The sequence below is a fragment of the Rana temporaria genome, chromosome 6 (assembly GCF_905171775.1).
Source record: "Rana temporaria chromosome 6, aRanTem1.1, whole genome shotgun sequence".
In the NCBI taxonomy this organism is placed as follows: Eukaryota; Metazoa; Chordata; class Amphibia; order Anura; family Ranidae; genus Rana; species Rana temporaria.
In genome coordinates, this window is record NC_053494.1 from 13,459,093 (window position 1) to 13,484,478 (window position 25,386).

Below are 25,386 nucleotides of genomic sequence, written 5' to 3' on the forward strand. Positions count from 1 at the left end.
CGGTTCACACAGGGGCAACCCGACTTACAGCGTGACTTTGCAAGGCGACTTCAGCGCGACTTAAAGTTGCCTCCAGGACAGACGACTTTGGCTGTGGCCAATCACAGAATAATCAGCTCTGTGGGAGGGAGGGGTTTGCCTGAGTAAACTATTTTCTTTTCCTGTCAAGTTGCTTCAATTAAGACAGAGATCCGACTTTGGAGGCGACTTCCATTGAAATCAATGGGTACAAGTTGCCTAGAAGTCGCCTTGAAGTAGTACAGGAACCTTTTCTGAAGTCGGAGCGACTTCAGTAGTGTACATTGAGGCCGCGTACACACGATCAGTCCATCCGATGAGAATGGTCCGACGGACCGTTTTCATCGGTTCACCGCGGAAGCAGACTGATGGTCTGATGTGCGTACACACCATCGTTTCCAAAACCGATTGGGTCAGAATCCAGTGACGTAAAACACACGACGTGCTGAAAAAAAACGAAGTTCAATGCTTCCAAGCATGCGTCGACTTGATTCTGAGCATGCGTGGGTTTTGAACCGATGCTTTTGCGTACTAACCATCGGTTTTGACCTATCGGTCAGGCGTACATCGGTCCGATTTTAAAGCAAGTTCTCTGTTTTGGAACCGAAGGACAACAGGCCAGATGGGGGCGTACACACGGTCGGTTTGGACCGATGAAACTGAACTTCAGTCCGTTTTCATCGGTTTGGACCGACCGTGTGTACGAGGCCTAAGACGGCACTCATTCACTTCAATGGAATTTCTCATGTCGCGCGACTTGGGGGCGACACAAGTCGGATCCCAAGTCGCGGTAGTGTGAACCGGCACTTACTTACTGTTGTCTTGTCAAGACAAATGTCATACATTCCAGGAGAAATGAGGATAAAAGGAGCGCTTCGTGATCTAAGAGGTAATTAATTTGTATGTTATTTGAAGTTTCAGCAGTAAAAAGAGGCTAACGTATTTCAGGGGACTAGACACTCCCCCTTCATCAGGGCTGCTAGTAAAATTAGTTGTGGAATGATCCTGTTGGAAGTCCTCAGCGCTGTCTGTATGTTCTGAACACACAGCCAGCACTGAGGACTTTAACTGACCAGATTCATGTGCCAAAGGCACCCTCCAACAGGATCATTCCACAACTATTTTTACTAGCAGCCCTGATGAAGGGGGAGTGTCTAGTCCCCTGAAATACGTTGGTCTCTTTTTACTGCTGAAACTTCAAATAACGTACAAATTAATTAAGGTGGAGTCTCTAGTCTCCACGAAACGGGTTGGCCTCTTTTTTATTGCTGAAACGTCATATAAAATACCAATTAATTACCTCTTTGATCACCAGGCGCTCCTTTATCCTTAATTTTTCTACATTACACGCGGAGTCGACCGTAAGGATGTACACCAAGGTAGCAGCCCAAGCCCATAACAGGGCTCATCACCACCTTTTTCCAAACTGGGCATGGACTACTGTAAACAAATTATTTCCCTCTTTCCACACCCTACCAATCTACAACACTGACTGATAGTTCAGCGCGATCTACGCCCATTCTTCTGATACATCCCAGGAGTCTTCAGGAGGGGTTTTCTCAGCTAAGAACACTCTCGTGCATGCATGCAACTAAGGGCAGATGGATTCCAGAATGTAAATGCTACATGAATCATCTTCCCTTACTCAAGGTGGCCTCATCCAGAATGCTAGGGGGGTTTTTGAAAGGTTTTTGTCAACAAAATAAAGCACTGAGACATGGATGGATGGGGGAGTTTGCTTTGAATGTATAAAATAGTATTTTTGGTTTGTGGTGCTCAGGTGCAGTGAAGATCCACTTTAAGGACGATAGCCCTGGAGGCTTACATTGCAAAAACAAGTCACCAATAGCAGCTTCCACACTTCTATCCTGACAAGTTTCCTTTTAAAAGGGCTTCCTGACTTGAGATGACCTTCATTTATGGTCTCAGCCTGCAGATTTATTCTAAATATATTGCTTTTTGGTTTTAGCTGCCTTTTTTTTTTTTTTATGTCAGGAAGAGTTATTTCTGCTGACCTGAGATAGCGCTCAGCTCTGTACAGGAGTCTGTGCTGTATATCAGGGTAACAGAAATCAAACTGGAGGGTTGGAAGACATTGCTGAGAAGCACAATAACAAGGTAGGCAGAAAGGGGATCGGCAAAAATCATAGGTCCTGCACCGTCCAAATTAAAGCCACCAGAGATCAAGTGGATACATCATTTAGGGCTGTGATGATCAGGTGTCATTTGACAGGTTGACGTCTGTAAGCCGGGTGCCTTCTAAAATTTCTTGCACGTCCTTTATTGAAGTGGCTTGTCGGATCTTCTCCAGGCTGACCTGCGATACACCAACACAAATAAATATGTCAATAACAAAAAAATCTGATCTAAGCAAAAGAAAATATATGCACTACCTGGAATATTTAAAGCCCAACGTCGGGCCAAATTCATTATTTTTTTTTTTGGGATAGATTAAGAAAGAGTTGGACCTTCTGCCAGATTTTTTATTTCACAGAAGACATATCCAAGAAGTGCTGGGACTTTAACCACTTCCCGACGGCAGTACGACTATATTTGGCCGCAGGGTGGTTCTACTTCTCTGGGGCGCCGTCATTTGACATCCGCCCCTTTCCGCGTTCCCCGCGCGCGCTCCCGAGAACTTCTGTGCTGGCCGTGTCCCTTGGACACAGCCAATCACAGATTGCCGTGAACGGCCAATCGGAGTGGCCGTTTGCTAGGCGATCTGTGCGGCCAATGAGAGATGATCTCATATGTTTACATACGAGATCATTTCTCATTGCCGGCTCTCACAGACAGCGGTGCCGTCAGGGAGAGAGGAGACCGATCTGTGTCTCTTGTACATAAAGACACAGATCGGTCACCTCCCCCAGTCACCCCCCACAGTTAGAACACTATATAGGGAATACATTTAACCCCTTCCTCACCCCCTAGTGTTAACCCCTTCCCTAATAGAAATAAAAAGTGAAATAATTCAGCGCTGGAAAATTAAACTCAAACTAAATAAATTGCAAGCCAGCACTGCAGATATAATCCAAAAAATATCTCAAAGTGAAATTAAATAAGTAAATAGTGCAGCGCAAATACAAAAAATCTCTAAATAACAAAATTAGTAACAATTAATAGAAGTCCATATAGTGCACGGTGATAAAAAAGGTGCTCCAAAAAAACAATGGTGACGAATTGTGCAGCAATCTTTCATAAGATCAGTGACCCACAGGAAAGGAATATCCTCCACCAAGGCTATAGATGGCCTCTCACCTCAGCAATTCGACCTGTGGCTAGGTCAAAAAGCATATAACATATCCTCCAAATAGTAGATGGTAACAGCATACAAGAAGTCAGCTCTGTGCGTCCCCAGATGGAGCCAGCAATCAGTAGGACAACTCAGCAATCTCCCAAAACTTATTAAATGGACCGAAAAGGCAACAAAAGAAAAGGACTAGTGCTCTCCGTTTGTAAAAACTTTAATCTGTGTCTTCCCCCAGCGGTATGGTCACCTGACACTGGATGGCTGGACGCGGGATATCCAGGCGGTTCCAGGGTTCAGCCGCCATAGTACAGCACCCCATCCTATGACAGCAGCTGCAGTGTCAGGTGACCATACCGCTGGGGGAAGACACAGATTAAAGTTTTTACAAACGGAGAGCACTAGTCCTTTTCTTTTGTTGCCTTTTCGGTCCATTTAATAAGTTTTGGGAGATTGCCGAGTTGTCCTACTGATTGCTGGCTCCATCTGGGGACGCACAGAGCTGACTTCTTGTATGCTGTTACCATCTACTATTTGGAGGATATGTTATATGCTTTTTGACCTAGCCACAGGTCGAATTGCTGAGGTGAGAGGCCATCTATAGCCTTGGTGGAGGATATTCCTTTCCTGTGGGTCACTGATCTTATGAAAGATTGCTGCACAATTCGTCACCATTGTTTTTTTGGAGCACCTTTTTTATCACCGTGCACTATATGGACTTCTATTAATTGTTACTAATTTTGTTATTTAGAGATTTTTTGTATTTGCGCTGCACTATTTGCTTATTTAACCCCTTCCCTGCCAGTCACATTTATACAGTAATTAGTGCATATGTATAGCACTAATTGCAGTATAAATGTGAATGGTGCCAAAAATGTGTCAAAAGTGTCCGCCATAATGTCGCAGTCGCAATAAAAATCGCAGATCGCCGCCATTACTAGTAAAAAAAAAATAATAATAATTCTGTCCCTTATTTTGTAGGCGCTATAACTTTTGCGCAAACCAGTCGCTTATTGCGATTTTTTTTTTTTTTTAATAAAAATATGTAGAATACGTATCGGCCTAGACTAAGGATAAAAAAAAAAAAAAAAAAAAAAAATTGAGCTATTTATTATAGCAACAAGTAAAAAAAAAATTTTTTTTTTCAAAATTGTTGCTCTATTTTTGTTTATAGCGCAAAAAATAAAAACCGCAGAGGTGATCAAATACCACCAAAAGAAATCTCTATTTGTGGGAAAAAAAGGAAGTCAATTTTGTTTGGGAGCCACGTCGCACGACCGCGCAAATGTCAGTTAAATAGACGCAGTGCCGAATCGCAAAAAGTCCTCTGGGCAGGAAGGAGGTTTAAGTGCCTAGTAAGGAAGTGGTTAAACATGTATTCCAGCTATAACATGAAAAAATAAAAATGCTAAACAAGTTACATAGTTAATCAGGTTAAAAAAAGGAAAAAAAAGTCTATCCAGTTCAACCATAAAGAAAATAAACAAAATAAAAAACATAGTGCAATCCCATACACCCAACTCCATACCCACAGTTGAGCCAGAGGAAGGCAAAAAAAAAAACAGCAGAGCAAGAACTGGTTCTTGCAAGACTCCCCTTGGTTGGATATGCCAGACCACAAGATGAAAGAGTCCAAATAGCTTTGTGATCTATCATCTGATCACTTAAGCAGTCCTATTTATACAAAATCTTATTTTTTTTTTTTCAAATTAAAACTTACTATTGGGTGCACACACTGAACTATGGTGTTCTAAAGCAGTGTTTCTCAACCAGGGTGCTGTCTTTGTTCTCTCAGGTTGCCATGAGCATAGGACCCAATTTGTCCGGTATCAGCATCATGAGTTGCGTCATTGTCCAAGCAGGCTGGCCACCAGCCACATAACAACCAAAGATGCTCCTTGGCCTGGACACAAGGTGTCAATTGTTGCTTTGCTTTGGTGATGGCAGCTAGCTCACCTGCAGTATGACAATGCATGACTCTGATCCAGGGCAAGCGGCACGCAGGAGAAGACTGAAGTCCACCTCCACACCTCCTCTACCCCTGCCCTCTGCTACGCTGCTGGAGCCAAAAGGTGTGACTGTAATGTGAGGAGGGGGCTCTGTGATGGGGGACTCTGTGGTGATGAAGGTATTCATGCAAAGAGGCAACTCTGATGTGATAAAGGGGCTTTCATGTATAGGGGGGCCTCCGGTGTGAAGAGGGGCACCCATATATAGGAGGGCCTTTGATGTAAAGGGGTGACTCCAATGTCTAGTGGGGACCTTTGCCTCCGATAGGATAAGGTGACTTCTGATATGAAGGGGGGTTTCTGATATGAAGTTAAAGTGGTAATTAACGCTCATTTGTGATTTTTAACCTACAGGTAAGCTTACTTGTAGGTAGAATGAACATCTCCTAAAGACGGCACTGTTTAGGAGATATTCAGGTGAGCAGCAGCTGGTGACATCACCGGCTCATGCGCTCTGAAGGAACAGCATACCTGTGCCATTCCTGCACAGCTGTGTGCCGTGATCGAGTCCCCTGTGTGCATGCACGGGAGTGACGTCATTGTCTCTCGTCCAGTCCGGGGGCCGGAGTCCCCGAACTTTAAAGAAAGACCTGAGTGAAGATGGAAGTTAATGCAGCGATGACAGCGCGCTGCTGGAGGGCTTCGTTTTAAGGTAAGCTTCCGATGATGTGCTAGCCTGACAAACATGTGAAAAGTAGTCTACAGCTACATCTGCTGGCTGGAACTATAAAATAAAAAATAATCCCATGAAGGTTTTTTTTTTTTTTTAACTTAGAGCAAAAAAATCATTTTTTTGTCCTGAACACAATACAGAAAATATATGGAAAAATATGTCTATTTCTGTTAAACCAACCATGCAGGTTTAGATAACTTAGATAAATGAAGTTGGGGTCACCTGCAGTTTCTGGGATAGCCGGACAAAGTCCCTTTGCACCTCCTGGCTGGTGTTCACTTCAGTCTGCAGTCTGCTGATCTTGTCCCTCTCCTCGCTCAGCGCTTGCTCAAGTGAAGCCTGGAGACACAAGTTAGTGAGACACAGTGAAGACCAGAATTAGGGCCCGGAACCTTCAGAGAAAGTGTTTTTTTGTAATGATCCTTTTAATTGGTGGGCCCCCTACTATGCTTGGTAGCAATAGACAGGTTAGCTTTCCCACAGGTCTCATGGTTAGCTTTCCCACAGATCTCATGGTTCGCTTTCCCACAGATCTCATGGTCTTTTGTGTGTTTGACAACCCTTATCTGCCTTTCAGCATGTGACCGTTTTTCACCATGGAAGTCTTCATACCTTCTCCTCTTTCTCATTCTGAAGAAGTTTCTCTTGTTCACCCAGAGACTCCCACAGCTTCTGGACCTGAGTCTCTGACTCCTGCAACTGCAGCTCTGTCTGTAGGGAAAGGAGAAGAGAGCATCAATCTGTGTTGGCTTATTACTGCCCGGTATAATCACCATGACTGGTTCATTGTGGATAACCACCAGTTCAACGTACATTTACCAGCAGATAAGAAATCATGAGCTAGACGTATAGAGACCAGTTTATTTAAAGTGAATTTGGTCTTTATTAGTGTAGTGTATGGAAACGTTGGCCTCCAAGGAATAAGACTTGGACCCAACAAGACAGTGTGACCAGATCATTGTGAGAAGCAACTAAAGGGCTTGGGACCACAAATACACTATAACCATACCTGTAATGGTGGGAAGGGACTAAAGGCCTTGGGACCCAACAAAACAGTAGAGCCATACCTTTTAACGGTAAAGCGCTGAAAAAGCACGCGATTTGGTGAAAGTTGGCTGAAAATGTTCTGCCGTGTGTATGCAGAGCAAGTTCACGGCCAATGCCCATTCGGACAAAAATCCACGGAAAAGTCAGATGGAAGTCCGATCGTGTGTATGAGGCTTAACAGCTCTGGCTACCACACCTAACTCCTACAACCAGGGCTGATGCTACCACTAGGCAGCCACCTAGGGTGCCTGGCCACTGATGTTTCTACTCTATTTCTCTCTGCAGCAAGCAACCAAGTCTCAGCATCAGCAGGCAGCCGCTGCTCCGTTCGCTAATCGTGTCAGAGGTGCAGCGGCGATTGTGGACTGTGTCCCGACTCCCGAATGCATGGAAGCAAGCAAACAGATATTTGATGGGCGCTGGCGAGGGTGCATTTGATGGGCGCTGGCGAGGGTGCATTTGATGGGCGCTGGCGAGGGTGCATTTGATGGGACAATAGAAAATAAAAGAATCCTAGAATCCACACTCCCTTTAGCGATAACCTAAATAATTAGTGTAGCGGCCGATTCGCCAGGACTAGACGGGATACCTGCCAACAAGCAAAAAAGCTATATATAAAAGGGGGTTTGGAGGGGACAAGGGAGGCTGCATTTGATGGGCGCTGGCGAGGCTGCATTTGATGGGCACTTTGTTAAAAAGGTGGGGATTACATGGGCAGGGGAAAGGGGGTGGAGCCAGGGGGTGGCAAAATGAGGTTTCGCCTTGGGTATCAAAAATCCTTGCACCAGCCCTGCCTACAACCCAACATCCTAGTGTTATTGAAAGGCACATAAGCCTTGAGAAGGGCCAAAACAAGACAAACTATTCCAGAATCCTCATCTCTGAGAGAACCAGCTATAGTATCTGCCTCCGTAACCCTCTTTCTTCACACCATTATGTCCTTGGCTACTACAGGGGCTTTTTTTTTTTTGTACACAACAGAATCACAAGTAAAATGAAAACCAGATTGGTCACAATGAGATCTGAATGTGAAGAATTACGATGAAGGAAATGACGGAAATAAAAACAGTTTTTCCATTTCCCAATCGGTCCCACCTGTTTCCTGTCCTGCTGGAGGCGATCCATCTCCGTCCTCATACTGGAAAGTGTCGCTGAGTGAATGAAAAGAGAAGCGTTACACATGACAGGCGATTTTATACAACTCATGGCCATCCATGGATCTGCCCCGCCTGCGTATACTGGACACATTTATTTATTCCCAATCCCATCCTTCAACTTTAAAAATTGTTAAATTGTTCATTCTCTGGGAAAATGTGAAGCTGAACTTGAGGCAGACGGCCAAATACACGGATGAAATACATACGGGGAGCTGTTTTACCTGCCAAATCTTTTTTTCTCTCCAACCAGCCCTGAGAGTTACACAGCTCTGCTACCCAGCACAGCCCTGTCTGGCAGAACAAGAGACCCGATTGTTCTCTGCTGCAACTAAAAATGAATTTTAGTCCTTTTCATCTTTGCCCCCACTCTGCCCCTCTGGCACCGCCAACTTTGTAACTCTGGCACCTGAACAGATAGCGTGCCCCCCCCGAAACCTGAACAGATAGCACCCCCCCCCCCCTTCTCTCACTTTGGACTACATTGCGTTTTCTTCGTTTTTTTTATTACAGGTCATATATCCCTCCCCCAGTCTGTGACTGAACAGTGAAAGGATTAGCAGACTACTGATAGGGTCATCCCACTGTCACTCAGCCCCCTCCTAGTATCAGCATATTCCTGGTTGGTACATGAGCACTAATAATAATAATAATAATAATAATAATAATAATTTAGAAGGGAATACTACAATTAAAAATAAGAAGACACATATAAATATAATAAGCGAGGTAAACCTGAATCACAGATAAATAAATATAAGGCGGCACAAAGGAAACATAATAAATATCACAAATATATAGCACTAGGCAGTGCCGATCCTGACCTCCCTGAGCCCCAAAGCAAAATTACATGTCACATTAAAGTTGGGGGGGGGGGGGGGGGGGGGGTCTGCCGAAAATGACATCTCACATTACAGTTGAGAAGCGGGGGGGGGGGGCGCTGCCGACAGTGATGGGGGGGAGGGGGGGTGTTCTACTGTCGGAAATGACATCTTACATTAAAGTGGGAAGCGGGGGGGTGCTGGCAGAAAATGCTCCATCATTAAATCCCACATACCTTCCATAATCTCTGCAATCCCAAGGAGAGTGTGTAGATGACCGAAGAAGAAGAAGAAGAAGAAGAAGAAGAAGAAGAAGAAGAAGAAGAAGAAGGAAGAGAGACAAAAGAAAAGGTTGATAAGAAGTCAACAGTGCAGCATTTTGGTTTCATTATTAATTATACTCATTGATAATAAATACATGAAAAGTCATCTCGTCTACATTATAAAATACAGAGGAGACTTTATGCTGTATGAATAAAACACACCTTAAAACCATCTAACTAGCTGTACTATATGTAAATGCTGAACTCAAATGGAGTCCATAAAAAAAATAAAAAAACGCATAGACATTTATCCAATAAATCCGCATATACATTTTTTATGAATAAATTCGGCAAAAACAAAAATGTTCTTAGGCCATCTTCTCTCCTGAATAAATATTGCTTTATTATGGGCTGTAGGAAAATATGTTATGGCCAGTAGATGGCACAGAGGAGCATAGAAAAAAAGGTAACATTTATTTGCCAATTCCCTCTAGAATTGTTACATTGTATCTGGTTTAAAAAGATGTTTGTATTTCCTATGCTCCTCATCTCCATCTAGTGGTCATAATGCAGTATTTAACTACAGCCTAAAAATAGAAACTAGCCTAACGAACATTTGTACAAATGTGCATGAAGATTCGCTGACATTACTGTGCAATTATTTGTATTGCATTACAGCATTATAAAAAAGGAACTCTAAGTCTAAGGAAACTGTTTTTTTTTTTTGCTTGATCAGCTTCAAGTAAACCTGTACCAATAAAAAATATGTAGGCTACCATGGCTGACCTCTTTTTATGAAAATGGTATTTGCCTGCCTGTCTCTGGCTTCAGTGCTTTCTATGATTTTGAAATGATTGGCCCAAAATAAGCCTGAAGCTCAGAGGATTTTACTGCACTTGTTGCACGCTTGTTCAAGGTCAGTGATGCAAACAGCATTTCCAGAAGATCAGCAATGGCAACCTATTGCCCCCCTCAGGAAAGGTTTCCTTTAAAAAGGGTTGTAAAAGGTAAAACATTTTTTCCTAAATATCTTCCTTTACCTTAGTGCAGTCCTCCTTCACTTATCTCATCCTTCCATTTTGCTTTTAAATGTCCTTATTTCTTCTGAGAAATCCTCACTTCCTGTTCTTCTGTCTGTAACTCCACACAGTAATGCGAGGCTTTCTCCCTGGTGTGGAGTGTTGTGCTTGCCCCCTCCCTTGGACTACAGGAGAGTCAGGATGCTCTCTATGTTGCAGATAGAGAAAGGAGCTGTGTGTTAGTGGGCATCCTGATTCTCCTGTAGTCCAAGGGAGGGGGCGAGCACGACACTCCACACCAGGGAGAAAGCCTCGCATTACTGTGTGGAGTTACAGACAGAAGAACAGGAAGTGAGGATTTCTCAGAAGAAATAAGGACATTTAACCACTTCCATACCAGGCACTTACGCACCTTCCTGCCCAAGCCAATTTTCAGCTTTCAGCGCTGTCGCACTTTGAATGACAATTGCGCGGTCGTGCTACACTGTACACAAATACAATTTTTATCATTTTGATCCCACAAATAGAGCTTTCTTTTGGTGGTATTTGATCACCTCTGCGATTTTTATTTTTTTGCGCAACAACTAAAAAAAGACCGAAATTTTTGAAAAAAATTAAAGTTGTTATTTTTTTCTGTTGAATTTTTTTGTAAATAAGTTTTCTTCTTCAATTATGGGCACTGATATGGCGGCACTGATGGGCACCGATGAGGTCGCACTGATGGGCACTCATAGGCAGCGCTGGTATGCTGCACTGATGGGCACTCATAGGCGGCACTAATGGGCACTCATAGGTGGCACTGATGGGTGGGCACTGGGCATAGATGGGCGCTAAGAGGTGGCAATGATGGACAATGGGTGGCACTGATGGCATTGCTGGGCATCATTTCAGCCAGTGCTATTGGTGTTTTTTTATTTTGTTTTTTGCTCTATTGAGCACCGGGAGGTACTCCCTGGTGGTCCAGAGGGGGGGCTGCGCTGATAAACAATCAGCACAAACCCCCCCCTGTCAGGATAGCCGCCGATCGGCTCTCCTCTACTTGCGTCTGTCAGACGCTAGTGAGGAAGAGCCGATCAACAGCTCTTCCTGTTTACATCGTGATCAGCCGTGGTTGAACACAACTGATCACGTGGTAAAGAGCCTCCGCCGGAGGCTCTTTACCGAGATCAGAGATGCAGAGTGTCAGACTGACACCCCGCATCACAGATTGTCGCGCTGCGCGCCCCCCACGGGCATGCGCCGGCATGAAATCCTGCAGGACGTCAATAGACGTCCAGTCAGGATTTCACAACCACTTCCCGGACGTCAATTGACTATTGATCGGGCGGGAAGTGGTTAAAAGCAAAATGGAAGGATGAGGTAAGTGAAGGAGGACTGCACTAGGGTAAAGGAAGCTATTTAGGAAAAAAAATTGTACCTTTACAACCCCTTTAATACACGTATTGTCCTCTCTCACCCCTCTCCTCAGTCTGTGTCTCCTGCAGTCTCGTCATCTGCTCCTCCAGGTCCTTCTTAGCCACCTGCTCTGCTTTTAGCTCTTCCTGCAGACTGACAATCTCTATACATAGACGCTCCTGCCTGTGCTGCTCCGTTCTCTGGAAAGGACACAATATGGTTATACTTCAAGCCGAGCGTTCATATTGATACATGCATACCTCCCAGCATTCTGAGATGGGAATGAGGAACACCTATCAGCAAAAGTATGCAGGCATAGGACACACCCCTTGCCACGCCCCCTTAAAGGAGACTTGTACAAAAAAGAAGATTGGTTAAACCCACAAGAGCTTTTTGTTACCACTACTATTCCTTTATATTGGCTTTTGGAATTTACAAATCCAGCAATTTAGAAATCAGGTGAAAGGTTTAGTGCTGGGAAACAATTTTAGATAGATAAAAAAAAAGTGCATTTTATATTCATCTATATAGATCAGACCAAAATGAGGGACAAATGAGGAGGAATGAGGGACAGAGGGACATTGCTCCAAATCAGGGACAGTTGGGAGCAATGACAGTGTCATTCCCTGCAGTGTCAATATTGATTTACATAGCAAACCTGAAGATTAACACTTTCCGTGCACCATCTATTCCAAGGGACTGGGTAAGCACACATTGCCATCGTCACGGTCACATTGCCATGTAACGGACAGCTCAGTAGGCGGTCAGTGCAAGAAAGTAGCTGACCCACATGTGTACACTCGTCTTCTTCTTGTAAGTGGTAGGTAAGTAAAACCCCTACATTTCTGAAGGTGCAGAAACTGGGGTATATCCAGGGACATCCACCCGGCACTTGAGAGCTGCGCTGTGGACATCTTTTGTCCATAGCGCGGATCCCAAGTGGTTAATAAACATACACTTACCTGTTCCCCGGTCCAGCGACGTGCCGCTGGGAGCTTCGTTCCGGTCCCCCCCTTCACCGCCGGCGCCTCCACTGCAACTGTGGGCACCCGGCCGTGACAGTTTTCGGCTTCACGGCCGGGCACCCACTGCGCATGCGCAAGCGGCGCTGCGCCATTTCATTTGGACAGGCGATCGCCTGGGACCTGTCACGTGTCCCAGGCGATCGCATACAGGGAGGGGCTGCCCCCTCGCCTTTGCAGCCCCTCGGCGGAAGGAGGAAGTGGGACAGGAAGTCCCACTCCTCCTGAAGCCCCCACTCCCCCCCCAAAAAAATTACATGCCAAATGTGGCATGTAAGGGGACGAGGAGTGGATTAAGAGGAAGTTCCACTTTTGGGTGGAACTCCGCTTTAATCTGGGCTGATCTGAGGTCAGAATGTGAATTGTTTGAGGCTGATCTGAGGTGCGGAGGCTCATTAATCGGGGTTGGTCTGGGGTCTGAAAAAGTGCGGGAATTGGGCCTGATCTAAGGTGTAACAGTACAGATATTAGGGCTGCTATAAAGTCTTAAGCTGGCTACGCACTATACAAGTTTCCTTTAGATTTACCAACACCATATAATATGAGGTCAAACCTAAACACTTTCAATTTGTATGCCATCAGGCAGGCCCTTCTACTACATAGTTGAAGGTAAATCTAAAGGAAATTGAACAAACATTGTATGTGTATCCAGCTTAAAGGTGTAAAAATTGGGGTGATCCAAGCTGTGAAGGTGCAGAAATTGGGGTGATCTGAGGTCCGGAGGTGCAGAAAATGGGGTGATCTGAGGTCTGAAGGTGCAGGAATTGGGGTGATCAGAGAAGTGAAGGTGCAGGAATTGGGGTGATCAGAGAAGTGAAGGTGCAGGAATTGGGGTGATCAGAGAAGTGAAGGTGCAGGAATTGGGGTGATCAGAGAAATGAAGGTGCAGGAATTGGGGTGATCTGATATGTGAAGGGTGAAGGAATTGGGGTGATCTGATGTGTGAAGGTGCAGGAATTGGGGTGATCCGATGTTTGAAGGTGCAGGAATTGGGGCGATCTGATGTGTGAAGGTGCAGGAATTGGGGCGATCTGATGTGTGAAGGTGCAGGAATTGGGGCGATCTGATGTGTGAAGGTGCAGGAATTGGGGTGATCTGATGTGTGAAGGTGCAGGAATTGGGGTGATCTGATGTTTGAAGGTGCAGGAATTGGGGCGATCTGATGTGTGAAGGTGCAGGAATTGGGGTGATCCGATGTTTGAAGGTGCAGGAATTGGGGTGATCTGATGTGTGAAGGTGCAGGAATTGGGGCGATCTGATGTGTGAAGGTGCAGGAATTGGGGCGATCTGATGTGTGAAGGTGCAGGAATTGGGGTGATGTACAGGAACTGAGCTGATGTGAAGGTGCAGGAGCAGGAACTGGGGTGATGTGAAGGTGCAGGAATTGGGGTGATCTGATGTGTGAAGGTGAAGGAATTGGGGTGATCTGATGTGTGAAGGTGCAGAAATTGGGGCTTCTATGGGTTGGCCCAACCCAGAGGTAGGAACAGCACATGACTCTGGCACTATGGTGGAGAGGGTGCAGTTGGCACAGTTGCCCCTCCTGCCTCTGCTCTCTGGCTGTCCCCGACACTCTGCAAATACAAGTTTAACCCCTTGTAAATACAAATTTTTATTAACCCCCTCATCACCTTCTTCCTCAAAGCTCTTCCTTTTTCATATGTAAAATTGCATTTGTTTGTTTTGTATCACTGCTTTAAAAATGCTTTGTGACAGAACATCCAATCCAATTCAATTTTTAAAGTGACAAATCAGAATAAAATGTGACTTCGGAGGAGTTATAAGAGATTAGTTCGGAGATGGAAGAATGGACTTTGGTTATCTTTATGTAAATTAAATCCTGGTTCTGTATCCCGTGCTTATTATGACTAAATCTCACTAATCTAACAATTTCACAACACCTCCTCCATCCTATTTAGTTTCTCATGGACCAAAACCTGGGAATTTTAGGGTCATATCTATGCTAGTCCAGCCAATATATGCACAGACAGGCAAGCAACATCCTTCTCCACTTCGAGGGCATTTTGGCATCTTTCCCATGGGTGCCCCAGGACCTTGTTCTGGCATTGTTGTTCAGTAAGGTGTAACATGCTGCCCAGCAGTTACATTATTGTGGAATATCTAATTTCCTATACAGAAATGGGCATTAGTCATACATATGTGACGGTTACTCTTACTGGAGTTTTTTCCCCTTCCAATTGTTTATTATTCCAATGTGAAGAAAGATCATTTCCAAGAACACCAGCTATCCTACACGAATGTATTCCCACTAATATTAGATGTCAGTTTTACAATTATCTTACGAAATACCCTAGATCCTGATCCATATTTCTCTATGCTAGAACAAACATATACGAGTTTCACAAACATTTACTGTTGGCTCTGACATTTCACTATGACGTCTATGAGCATACCTGCTGAGAAGACTGTTGCACACCCTGTCCAACAGGGGTCACCTCTGAGCTTAGCGATCTCAGCTTCTCATTCTCGTCATTGACAGAATTCACTTCCTGGTACAAGCGACTGAAGGAGGCTGTCAGAGCTGCCTGAGAGGGGACAACAGGTAACAGGTTAAAAATAATGGATCAAGATAGAAAGCAGGATCCAGATAGAGAGGTAGGTCAGGAGATTTGTCAGGAAAGAGAGTAAAGAGATAGAGGTCCAGACAGAGAGGCACATCGAGATGGATCAAGGTGCGGCATCGAGATGGATCAAGGTGCGGCATCGAGATGGATCAAGGTAAGGTTCAAGATAGTATGATCAAGAAAGAGATCAAGATAGAAAGATCAAAACAGTGAGGGAGAGGGAGAGGGGGGGGGGGGGATAGAGAGAGAGAAATGGTTATTCCCCTTTGCTACAATCTGGAAGAAATAACGCCTGATGGGACACAATATCATAATCTGGGTTCTAGTTTTTGTTTCTTCTCTATGACCTCTAACAACCAGGCGACTAGCATTTTCAGAATTCTAGTCTTACTTGATACTTGTAGATGTTCTCACCATTTTCCTTGCAGTCTTCTGCTGGGTGTCAGTCAGATTCCTCTGAAGGCTCTGCAAAATGTCTTCCGAATTCTTTATCTGATCCAACAGCTGTTTCACCTGCAAAATGAAGGAAAAACTTTCTGGACAGACGCACTCCAAAAATAAATTGCTTTTATTTTAAAATCAAAAAACACACAAAAAGCATGCCACAGCAGATGGGGTAAAAAGCGGACGCGTTTCACACCAAACTTTAGTGCTTATTCATAGCTTAGCTGTTTCACCTGTGTGAGATTTGGAGAAGGATTACTATATATGTGCTACTAGTCATCACCATATAAAACAGGGTGCCCAGTCAGGGAATTAAGGCTCCAAATTAGTTCAGAATTTCATGTTTAGGTAATGTAGAGTTATTTAGATCTTTAGGGAACTTTTTTTTAGAGTTGCAGAACAATCACACATGGATAGCTCTGGTCCCAGAAAATGACACGTTGTTATTTAAGCAGAACTCCTCGGAATAACAATAATCTAAAATAGAAAGAGGCAGTAATTAGTGGACAGACTTTAAAGGCAAGACGGAAATATCAAAATAAAAAAATTACTACAAAAATTACACAATTGATACAAAAACACATCAATAGAAAGAAACCATATAGGATATATAATATGGAAAATATTAGTAGACGATGCACAGAGGATATTTTCCATATTATATATCCTATATGGTTTCTTTCCATTGATGTATTTTTGTATCAATTGTGTAATTTTTGTAATCAATTTTCTTTTGTCATTTTGATATTCCCGTCTTGCCTTTAAAGTCCGTCCACTAATTACTGCCCTCCTAGTAATTCATTTTTTGTCTCTAATTTTACAGATGTTGGCAAATGTGAGTGCTTTCCCTTTCCCCCTGCCCTTATTTTCCTTTTTTAATATACAAACCTTTTATTTTAAAATCTCGATGCCTCACCTTGATCCATCTCGATGCCGCACCTTGATCCATCTCGATGCCGCACCTTGATCCATCTCGATGCCGCACCTTGATCCATCTCGATGCCGCACCTTGATCCATCTCGATGCCGCATCTTGATCCATCTCGATGCCGCATCTTGATCCATCTCGATGCCGCATCTTGATCCATCTCGATGTGCCTCTCTGTTTGGACCTCTATCTCTCTACTCTCTTTCCTGACAAATCTCCTGACCTACCTCTCTATCTGGATCCTGCTTTCTATCTTGAGCCATTATGTAGATATTATGCAGACAACGAGATTGGCGACTGTACTTTTCTCTATTGCAGCCAAGCAATATAGCTCAGTCGTTGATCCGCCTCAGGTCTGATCAATACACAGTGAGGTCATCACTCTGCTCTCTCCTTCAATCAGTAAGATGCCAACAATACATGGAAAGCACTGCAAAATGCAGTATAACCCATCTGGCTTATAACCTTGACTGTCCCTTGGTGGGCATTGTAGCGCAAGTGATTACTTAAATAAAGAATACAGATACTGTATTTGTACTAGCTGCATTTAAAAAGGTACATTTAATATACTGTATGTAAAAAAAAAAAAAAAAAAAAAAACTATTAACGATTGATACAACCTCTAGGTCTAGACATGACTTACCTGGTTAGCACAATCCTCAGAGCTGCACCGTAGCGCCTCCTGCAGGGTCTCCTTCTCCTGTGTCACCCTGTCTAGATGCTCAGCTGTACTTTTTAGAGCTGCATTCTGCTGGGCAACCTGAGAGTACAAAAAAATAAATAAAAAAAATACAAAAGCAGATGACATTTTAATAAACAGCAGCATGAAGCAATTAAATCATTTAAGGGGGACACAGAATTAAGAAACTCCCAAACATTCCCAAAAAGAGAAATTATCTCTGCTCATTAATTATTACCCCAAATACACAGACATGAGCGCTGATTGCTGAGAGGGACACAAAGTGCTGAGACGTTTCTGATTCAGTAGATCTCTGTGTATGGAGTCTGTAGATGCAAACAGATTTTATGTTTGTACATCTTTAGGGGGTTCCGGAGCTCAGGAACGATAATCGAGGGGGTACGGTTGTCATATAAAATTGCAAACCCCAGTTTTAAAGCTGAATTCTAAAATAGCTTTAAAAGAGCCCTAATTATTTATTTTCTTCATTAAAAATGAGCATGCTAATGTTAAAATATACATAGTTTCAGTGTTAATTACCTTATAAATGCTTGTGACATCATTTGTTTGGATGGAACAGTGCAGCTATGTCTGGGAACAGTGAGGAGGGATGGATGAAACATCAATGGCACTTCCTTTTACTGTTCATCACCACTGTATCATACTACAATTCCCACCATGCAATGAGAATCAGTTAATTCACTGATTCACTTAATGTGCATGAATGTGGGCAGGCTTTTGGGCGTGACAGACCAGGAGTCTCCTGACCCGTCAGTCAAGGTATAATGTCACAGTGGATGTGACAGACAAGGTGTCTCCTAACCTGGCAGTCACGATATGATGTCATGGTGGGCGGGAACAGACCACTAGTCTCCTGACCTGTCAGTCAAGGCTTGGTGTCGTGGTAGATGGGACAGACCAGGGGTCTCCCATCCTGTTAGTCAAGGTATGATCCCATGGTAGGTGGGAAAGACCAGGACGTTCTCCTGGTCTGTCAGTCAGGCATCCTTTTACCTGTCACTCAAGGCTTGGTGTCATGGTCGATGAGACAGACCAGAAGTCTCCCTGGTTAGTCATGGTTTGATGTCATGGTGGGCAGAACAAACTAGTAGTCTCCTAGTCTGTCAGTCAAGATATGATGTTGTAGTGGTCTGAACAGACCAGGAATCTTCTGACCTGTCAGTCAAGGTATGATGTCATGGTGAGTGGCAGAGACTCAATCAAGGTATGATGTCATTGTAGGGGGGACAGACCAGGAGTCTCCTGGTCTGTCAGTCAAGACTTGGTGTCATGGCAGATGTTACAGACCAGGAGTCTCCTGCCCTGTCAGTCAAGGTATGAGGTCATGGTAGATGAGACAGACCATGAGTCTGACTTTTCAGTCATAGTATGATGTCATGGTAGATGGGACAGACAAGGAGTCTCTTGTCCCGTTAGTCAAGGTATGATGTCATGGTGGGTAGCACTGACTCAATCAAGGTATGATGTCATTGCAGGGGGAAAGACCAGGAGTCCGTCAGTCATGGTATGACGTCATGGTGAGCGAGATAGACCAGGCATCCTCTGACCTGTCAGTCAAGGTATGATATCATGGTAGATGGGACAGACCAGGAGTCTCCTGTCCTGTTAGTCAAAGTATGATGATGTCATTGTAGGGGGGGAAAGACTAGGAGTCGCCTGGTCTGTCAGTCATGGTATGATTGCATGGTGAGACAGACCAGGCATCTTCTGACCTGTCAGTCAAGGCTTGGTGTCATGGTAGATGGGACAGACCAGGAGTCTCCTGTCCTGTTAGTCAAGATATGATGTCATTGTAGGGGAAAGACAAGGAGTCTCCTGGTCTGTCAGTCATGGTATGATGTCATGGTAGGGGGCACAGACTCAATCGAGATATGATGTCATGGTAGGTGGGACAGACCAGGAGTCTTCTGTCCTGTCAGTCATGGTGGATGGGACAGACCTGGAGTCTCCTAGCCTTTCAAATAAATTAGGAAGCAACAGTTTGCAGGACAGACTTGGGAGTCTGAGTTTTCGGGGGCCCTCCCTCTATAGCGAACAGCAATCTATTGACGTGCCCCACTACAATGGGGATGTTACATGACCAGTGGCCCTGTGAAGAGCAGTCACAGTAACCGCTGGTCTTCCATACAAATTATTAGGAACACTGAGCCCTAGAATTTCTGCATTCAGTACCAGATTGATCAGTGGTCAATGCTCCGTTTGCAGATAGAAGACCATGTCTGTTAAATGTAGGAGTGGACTTTTATAATAGGGATTAAAAATTTCTTCCCAGAGTTCACCTTAAAATCAGGTCATTTTTTATTCTGGACACTCATTTCAAACCCACAATGGCAACAATCTGCAGAATCCCACAGCTGCCTCCGGATGCAGTTTATACTGCTGAAACATTACAAAGGAAACTGAAATCCAGCCAAGAATAACTCCAATCACAATGTCATTAAACAGCAAAAGGCAATCAAGTCCTCCCTCCAGTCTCTGTCCCACATACAGTACATGCTGATCATGGCGGCTCATTCCCCCCCCCTCACCCTATTCATTGTTCAGTCGGAATACCCTCGTCATACAGAACTCCGATCCCTGTACCCCGAGTTCAACCACCCACCAAAGGAATACAATACAGAGAACGGACATTTGTTAGTAAGGTTTTTCTCCTCCTTCTCTATTGGCAGAACAGGATTCCGAATACTTAATTGGACAATGACAACAAGTAATGAGACTATTTTACAAATATCACCCTGGATTCATATCTGCTTATCCTCTGGATATACAGAGTCCGGTCACTCTAGTAACCTCCCCGCTGATAAGTGGGCGGGGCTACCTGCTATCATCACACCAAACAACCCCAGAGGTCTAAACAGAGAATATCTTTCATCCTCGTACCCTTCCAGACCCAAAGTGACTCAAAGTTAAAAGGCAGCAAAACGATGAATGCAAAGGGGTCCTGATCAATTGACAACGGGGAAAGCAGCAACCAAAAGGGCAAGAAATGGGGGTCCTGGGGGCGGTTTGTACACAGAATTCCCCAGTGTGGTCGCTGACATCTGAAATCTTTGAAAATCTTTAGAAAATCATAGTGGCTGTAAATTGGAAGGGGGAACTTTAATAGAAATACATGATATTGCCACACCAGCTTTTCTTGTATCTACTACTGAAAAAGTGGTCAGGAAGAGTGTAAATACTTCCGGGGCTGAAGTGGTTAAGGGAAGATACAGAAGGTAGAAGAGCTTACAATCTATTATGGTATCGAGGAGTATACAGAAGGTAGAAAAGCTTACAGTCTATTGGTGGAATAAGGGAGGGTACAGAAGGTTGAGGTGCATGGAGTTTGTTGGGGTACAATCCAGGATATAGAAGGTGGAAGAGCTTACAATCTATTAGATCAGGGGTGTCAAACTCAATTTCATTGTGGGCCGCATCAGCATTATGGTTGCCCTCAAAAGGGCCGGATTTATCTGTAAGATTAGATGTCAATAGCCCCCCCCCCCAACATCAGAAGTCGAGTCCCCCACTCTCCCTTACATCACAGTGCACCCCCCTTTCCTTATGCTGCTGATGGGAAGAAGCTGGATGCATTGCTCGAAAGCAGAAATTAAGGGTCTGGCGGAGGATCAGAGGAGGGCTGGAGCTCTCCTGCAGCAGAAGAGGTGAGAGGGCCACATGAAATGGCCTGGAGAGCCAAATTCGGCGTGCGGGCCTTGCGTTTGACACCTGTGTATAAGAATATAAAGGAAGGTAAAACAAATAGAAGAGCTTACAGTCTTTTAGGGTATATGGGAGGGATACAAAAAAAAGGAAAGAGCTTGCAATCTATTAGGCCAATGTTTCTCAATTCCAGTCCTCAATGCACCCCCAACAGGTCATGTTTTCAGGATTTCCCTCAGATGAAACGGCTGTGGTAATTACTAAGGCGGTGAAACTGATCAAATCACCTGTGCAAAATAATGGAAATCCTGAAAACATGACCTGTTGGGGCGCCTTGAGGACTGGGGTTGGGAAACACTGCATTAGGCTATAACAGGGGGACACAGCACAAGGAGGTGAAGTCATGAGATGGTAAACCAGAACCCCATGTACAATACAATAAAGGGCTGCATGTTACCGGTATATGGCAATACACAGAGAAATGCTTTGGAGGAGAGGTAGAAGAAGAGAATTAGAAGACACACCCCTCTTCCCCAGAAGGTAGGTATATGAGAAGCATGCTGCCCCCTCTATATTACCTCTTGGTCAGACATCAGTTGGTACCCAGAAGGAGGAAGGTAGATACACTCAGGCACCAGGGTTGCTGTAGACACCAGTGATGCTGTGTCCCCCTCTCCTTGCATCATTCTATCTCCAGGGTAGGATGAGATGGAGACACAGTCATAGCCCCGGGCAAACGTCTCCGCTGACACCAGGAGCTCAGAGTCATCGGAGCTGCTGTCCGGGGAGGAAGAGAGCGGCTCCTGCCCAGAACATCCATCATCGGCCTGAGACATCCAGACGGCAGTTCTTCCTGTATACAGATAAGATACGGACATTAGAATACTTTACAGTAAAGTGACCAGATTTTTAAAACAAAATCCGGGGGCATATTTTTTTTTACTAGTAATGGTGGCAATCAGTGACTCTCTGCCCGTAGCCGCCCCCGCCATCCGCCTCACAGCCTCTTAAGTCTCATTCTCCGGCTCCGGCTCCGGCTACTACTGGGTGGGGAGCGGAGGAAGATCAAGGAGATAAGCAGGCAGGCGGTTGGCTGGGATCTGAGCCAAGGCAGAAGAACATGCGAGTGGAACTGAATGGGCATGCACCCGAAACTGAAGAAATATTCCCTCCACTCCGACCAGCACATGATCATCAGAAAGGGGCACAGATAATGGAAAAAATACACGCCCCCTAACCTAGGAGGAGCAGTGGAGTGGGGGGGGGGGTGTAATTTAGCCCCTGTACAAATCCAATCCGGGGACATAACCGGGGACAGACTTGGTCCGGGGACAGTGTCCTCAATCCGGGGACTGTCCCCTTACCTGTCCTACTCGCCCGCGCTGATGCCCCCCCCCCCCCAATCCCTCGATCAGTGCAGGTCCCGGCGACGCCATCCACACTAAGGGCAACAGGCAGTGAAGCCTTACGGCATCACTGCCCGTTTCCTACTGCGCATGTGCGAGTCTCGCGCCGACTTGTGAATGGGCGGCTGCTCTCTGGGATTACACACAGTTCCCAGAAGGCAGCGCGCCCCATTCACTGGAAGAGGATGTAGAAGAAGACAGACTGCGGTTACAGAAGAATTTTTTTTTGCTGGGTGGAACTCCACTTTAAGAGTGAATGTGAAAGAAAATCCTACCTTTTGCCACAAGAACCGGGATAGAGAGAAAACCTTCCAATGGGGACACTAGTTCTGGTGACAGCCAGAGATTTCCTCACTTTGGAGAGATTTCCTCTCACTTCCTGTTTGGCAATGGGACAGGAAGTTAAGGAAATTTCCACAATGGGACACAGATGAATAAAAGAAAAACTGACCGACCGGGGATATAACTCTCCCTTACTCAAAAAGAAAAAAAAATAATAATGTTTTGCCTATAGTTCTACATTAATGATGTATTAATCATTACAGATCTGCAATCATTTGTATCTTTATATCCGTGTTAAAGTGATTGTAAAGGCTTCAATAGAAACAAATAGTAAAAGTTTTAACCTTAAAGTGGTTCTGAAGGCGGAAGTTTTTTTTACCCTAATGCACCAAGGTAAAAAACCTTCTGGGGGCAACTGCCCCCCCTCTCCCCCTTATACTTACCTGAGCCCCCCCATCTCCCCCTTATACTTACCTGAGCCAATCCTGCGCGTTCCAGTGATGTGCGCGAGAGCAGAATTGGGTCACACAGAAGTGGGAGACATTTTTAGTGGTATTTAATCACCACCAGGTTTTTGTTTTTTGTTAAACAACCGAAAACAAAAAAACACAACAACAGAAAATTGTCTTTCTTGGTTTCTGTTATAAAATGTTTCAAATATTTTTTTTCTTCTGCACCGATACTGTAGGTGGCACTGAGAGGCAGCATCAATGGGCACCGAGAGGCGGCATCAATGGGCACCGAGAGGCGGCATCAATGGGCACCGAGAGGCGGCATCAATGGGCGCTGATTGGTGGCACTAAGAGGCAGCATTCATGGAGGGTGTGTACATACAGCATGAAGGGGTATATACAGCATGGAGGGGGGGGGGGTATATACAGCATGGAAGGGGGGGGTATATACAGCATGGAAGGGGGGGGGGTATATACAGCATGGAGGGGGGGTATATACAGCATGCAGGGGGGGGGGATATACAGCCTGGAGGGGGGGGGTATATACACAGCATGGAAGGGGGGGGGTATATACACAGCATGGAAGGGGGGGGGTATATACACAGCATGGAAGGGGGGGGGTATATACACAGCATGGAAGGGGGGGGTATATATACAGCATGGAGGGGGGGTATATACAGCATGGAGGGGGGGGGTATATACAGCATGGAGGGGGGGTATATACAGCATGGAGGGGGGGTATATACAGCATGGAGGGGGGGTATATATACACAGGATGGAGGGGGGGTATATACAGCATGGAGGGGGGGTATATACAGCACGGAGGGGGGGTATATACAGCATGGAGGGGGGGTATATACAGCATGGAGGGGGGGTATATATACAGCATGGAGGGGGGGTATATATACAGCATGGAGGGGGGGGGTATATATACAGCATGGAGGGGGGGTATATACAGCATGGAGGGGGGGGGGGGGTATATACAGCATGGAGGGGGGGGGGGGGTATATACAGCATGGAGGGGGTATATACAGCATGGAGGGGGGGGGGGTATATACAGCATGGAGGGGGGTGTATATACAGTGATCAGTGACACCCCATACTTTCTCTTTCGGTTGTGTGGGTGACTCCAGTGATCTTTCTCTGTACACAGAGAACTTCTATAGAGATAACAGATGTTGCATTATTGGATACAATTGATACAATGTATGTAATCAGAGATCGGACTGTACCACTCACCCTGCGGAGGGAAGGGGGGGGGTTCGGGATCACTCGGCACCTGTTCAGTATTCAGGATCCTCTCTCCGTCCTCCGCCGACCCCCAACTTTCCTCCCAAGCAGCTCCCTGTCTGCATCCGCACGGGACACGTTTCCGTATCCGCTCGGCAAACTCCGGCACCGCTCGGCTACCTTTCCGCCCCCTTAGCAGCGCCGACTTCGGCTCTTTCCGCCGCCCACTCGGCTGTTCGGCTCTTTCCGCCATCGCGCTGAGACTTCGGTAATCTCCGCCAAAGACAGCCTGTCATTGTCAGCCTTGTGTGACTTGTCCCAGGCCTGACCTGTACAGGAGATATTCCTGGCTGTGTGAGCTCTACATGGAGAATGAGCCTCCGCCGGGCACAGCCAACACTGCGTTCCAGTTGGGTGTTTTGTGAATGTGTGCAAAAGCGACTGAGCACATGCGTTTCCGTGCGTCACATGAGCACAGGCGCAAAACGCGCTGGATAAAGGCACTGACCGTTTTATTTCAAATGTATTGGTTCACAGCTCTTGTCCTATGTCTGCATACTTTTTCTGATAGGTGTCCCTCATTCCCATCTCAAGAAGTTGGGAGGTATGGGATGGCCACATAGGCGTGCGCACAGGGTGTGCCAGGTGTGCCCAGGCACACCCTAATCACCCTGTGCAGCACAGATTCCTTCTACTGCCCTGGCTCCCATCTTTCCCCCCACAGCGCTGCCAGCTTCCCTCCTCTCCTATTGGCTGTTGCTGCTGGGATGTTTTAGGTGTGGGGAAGGGGCCAGTAAATATGTAATTTACTGGCCCCTTCCCTTTCTGAACGAACACCATGAGTGATCGGTAGTGTGTGTTTGGGCTTTGGGGTGCACACCCTAATGCAGTGTTTCTCAACTCCAGTCCTCGGGGCGCACCAACAGGTCATGTTTTCAGGATTTCCCTCAGATCAAACTGCTGTGGTAATTACTAAGGCAGTGAAACTGATAAAATCACCTGTGCACAATAATGGAAAGCCTGAAAACAAGACCTGTTGGTGCGCCCCGA

The 25,386-nt window shown here is 45.4% G+C and overlaps 1 protein-coding gene across 1 annotated transcript; it reads right to left on the reverse strand.

Moving 5' to 3' along the window:
* Positions 1-1,992: 1,992 nt before the first annotated feature.
* RABEP2 (rabaptin, RAB GTPase binding effector protein 2) lies at positions 1,993-24,604 on the reverse strand. The gene is made up of 11 exons (XM_040356249.1): positions 24,346-24,604; positions 21,545-21,819; positions 17,268-17,384; positions 15,668-15,766; positions 15,083-15,214; positions 11,708-11,846; positions 9,206-9,217; positions 8,090-8,145; positions 6,560-6,658; positions 6,170-6,286; positions 1,993-2,335 (listed from the first exon to the last, which is right to left on the reverse strand). Exons 1-11 carry the CDS (start codon positions 24,587-24,589, stop codon positions 2,234-2,236), a joined length of 1,392 nt encoding a protein of 463 aa, XP_040212183.1. The 5' UTR covers positions 24,590-24,604; the 3' UTR covers positions 1,993-2,233.
* Between the last annotated feature and the right edge of the window lie 782 nt (positions 24,605-25,386).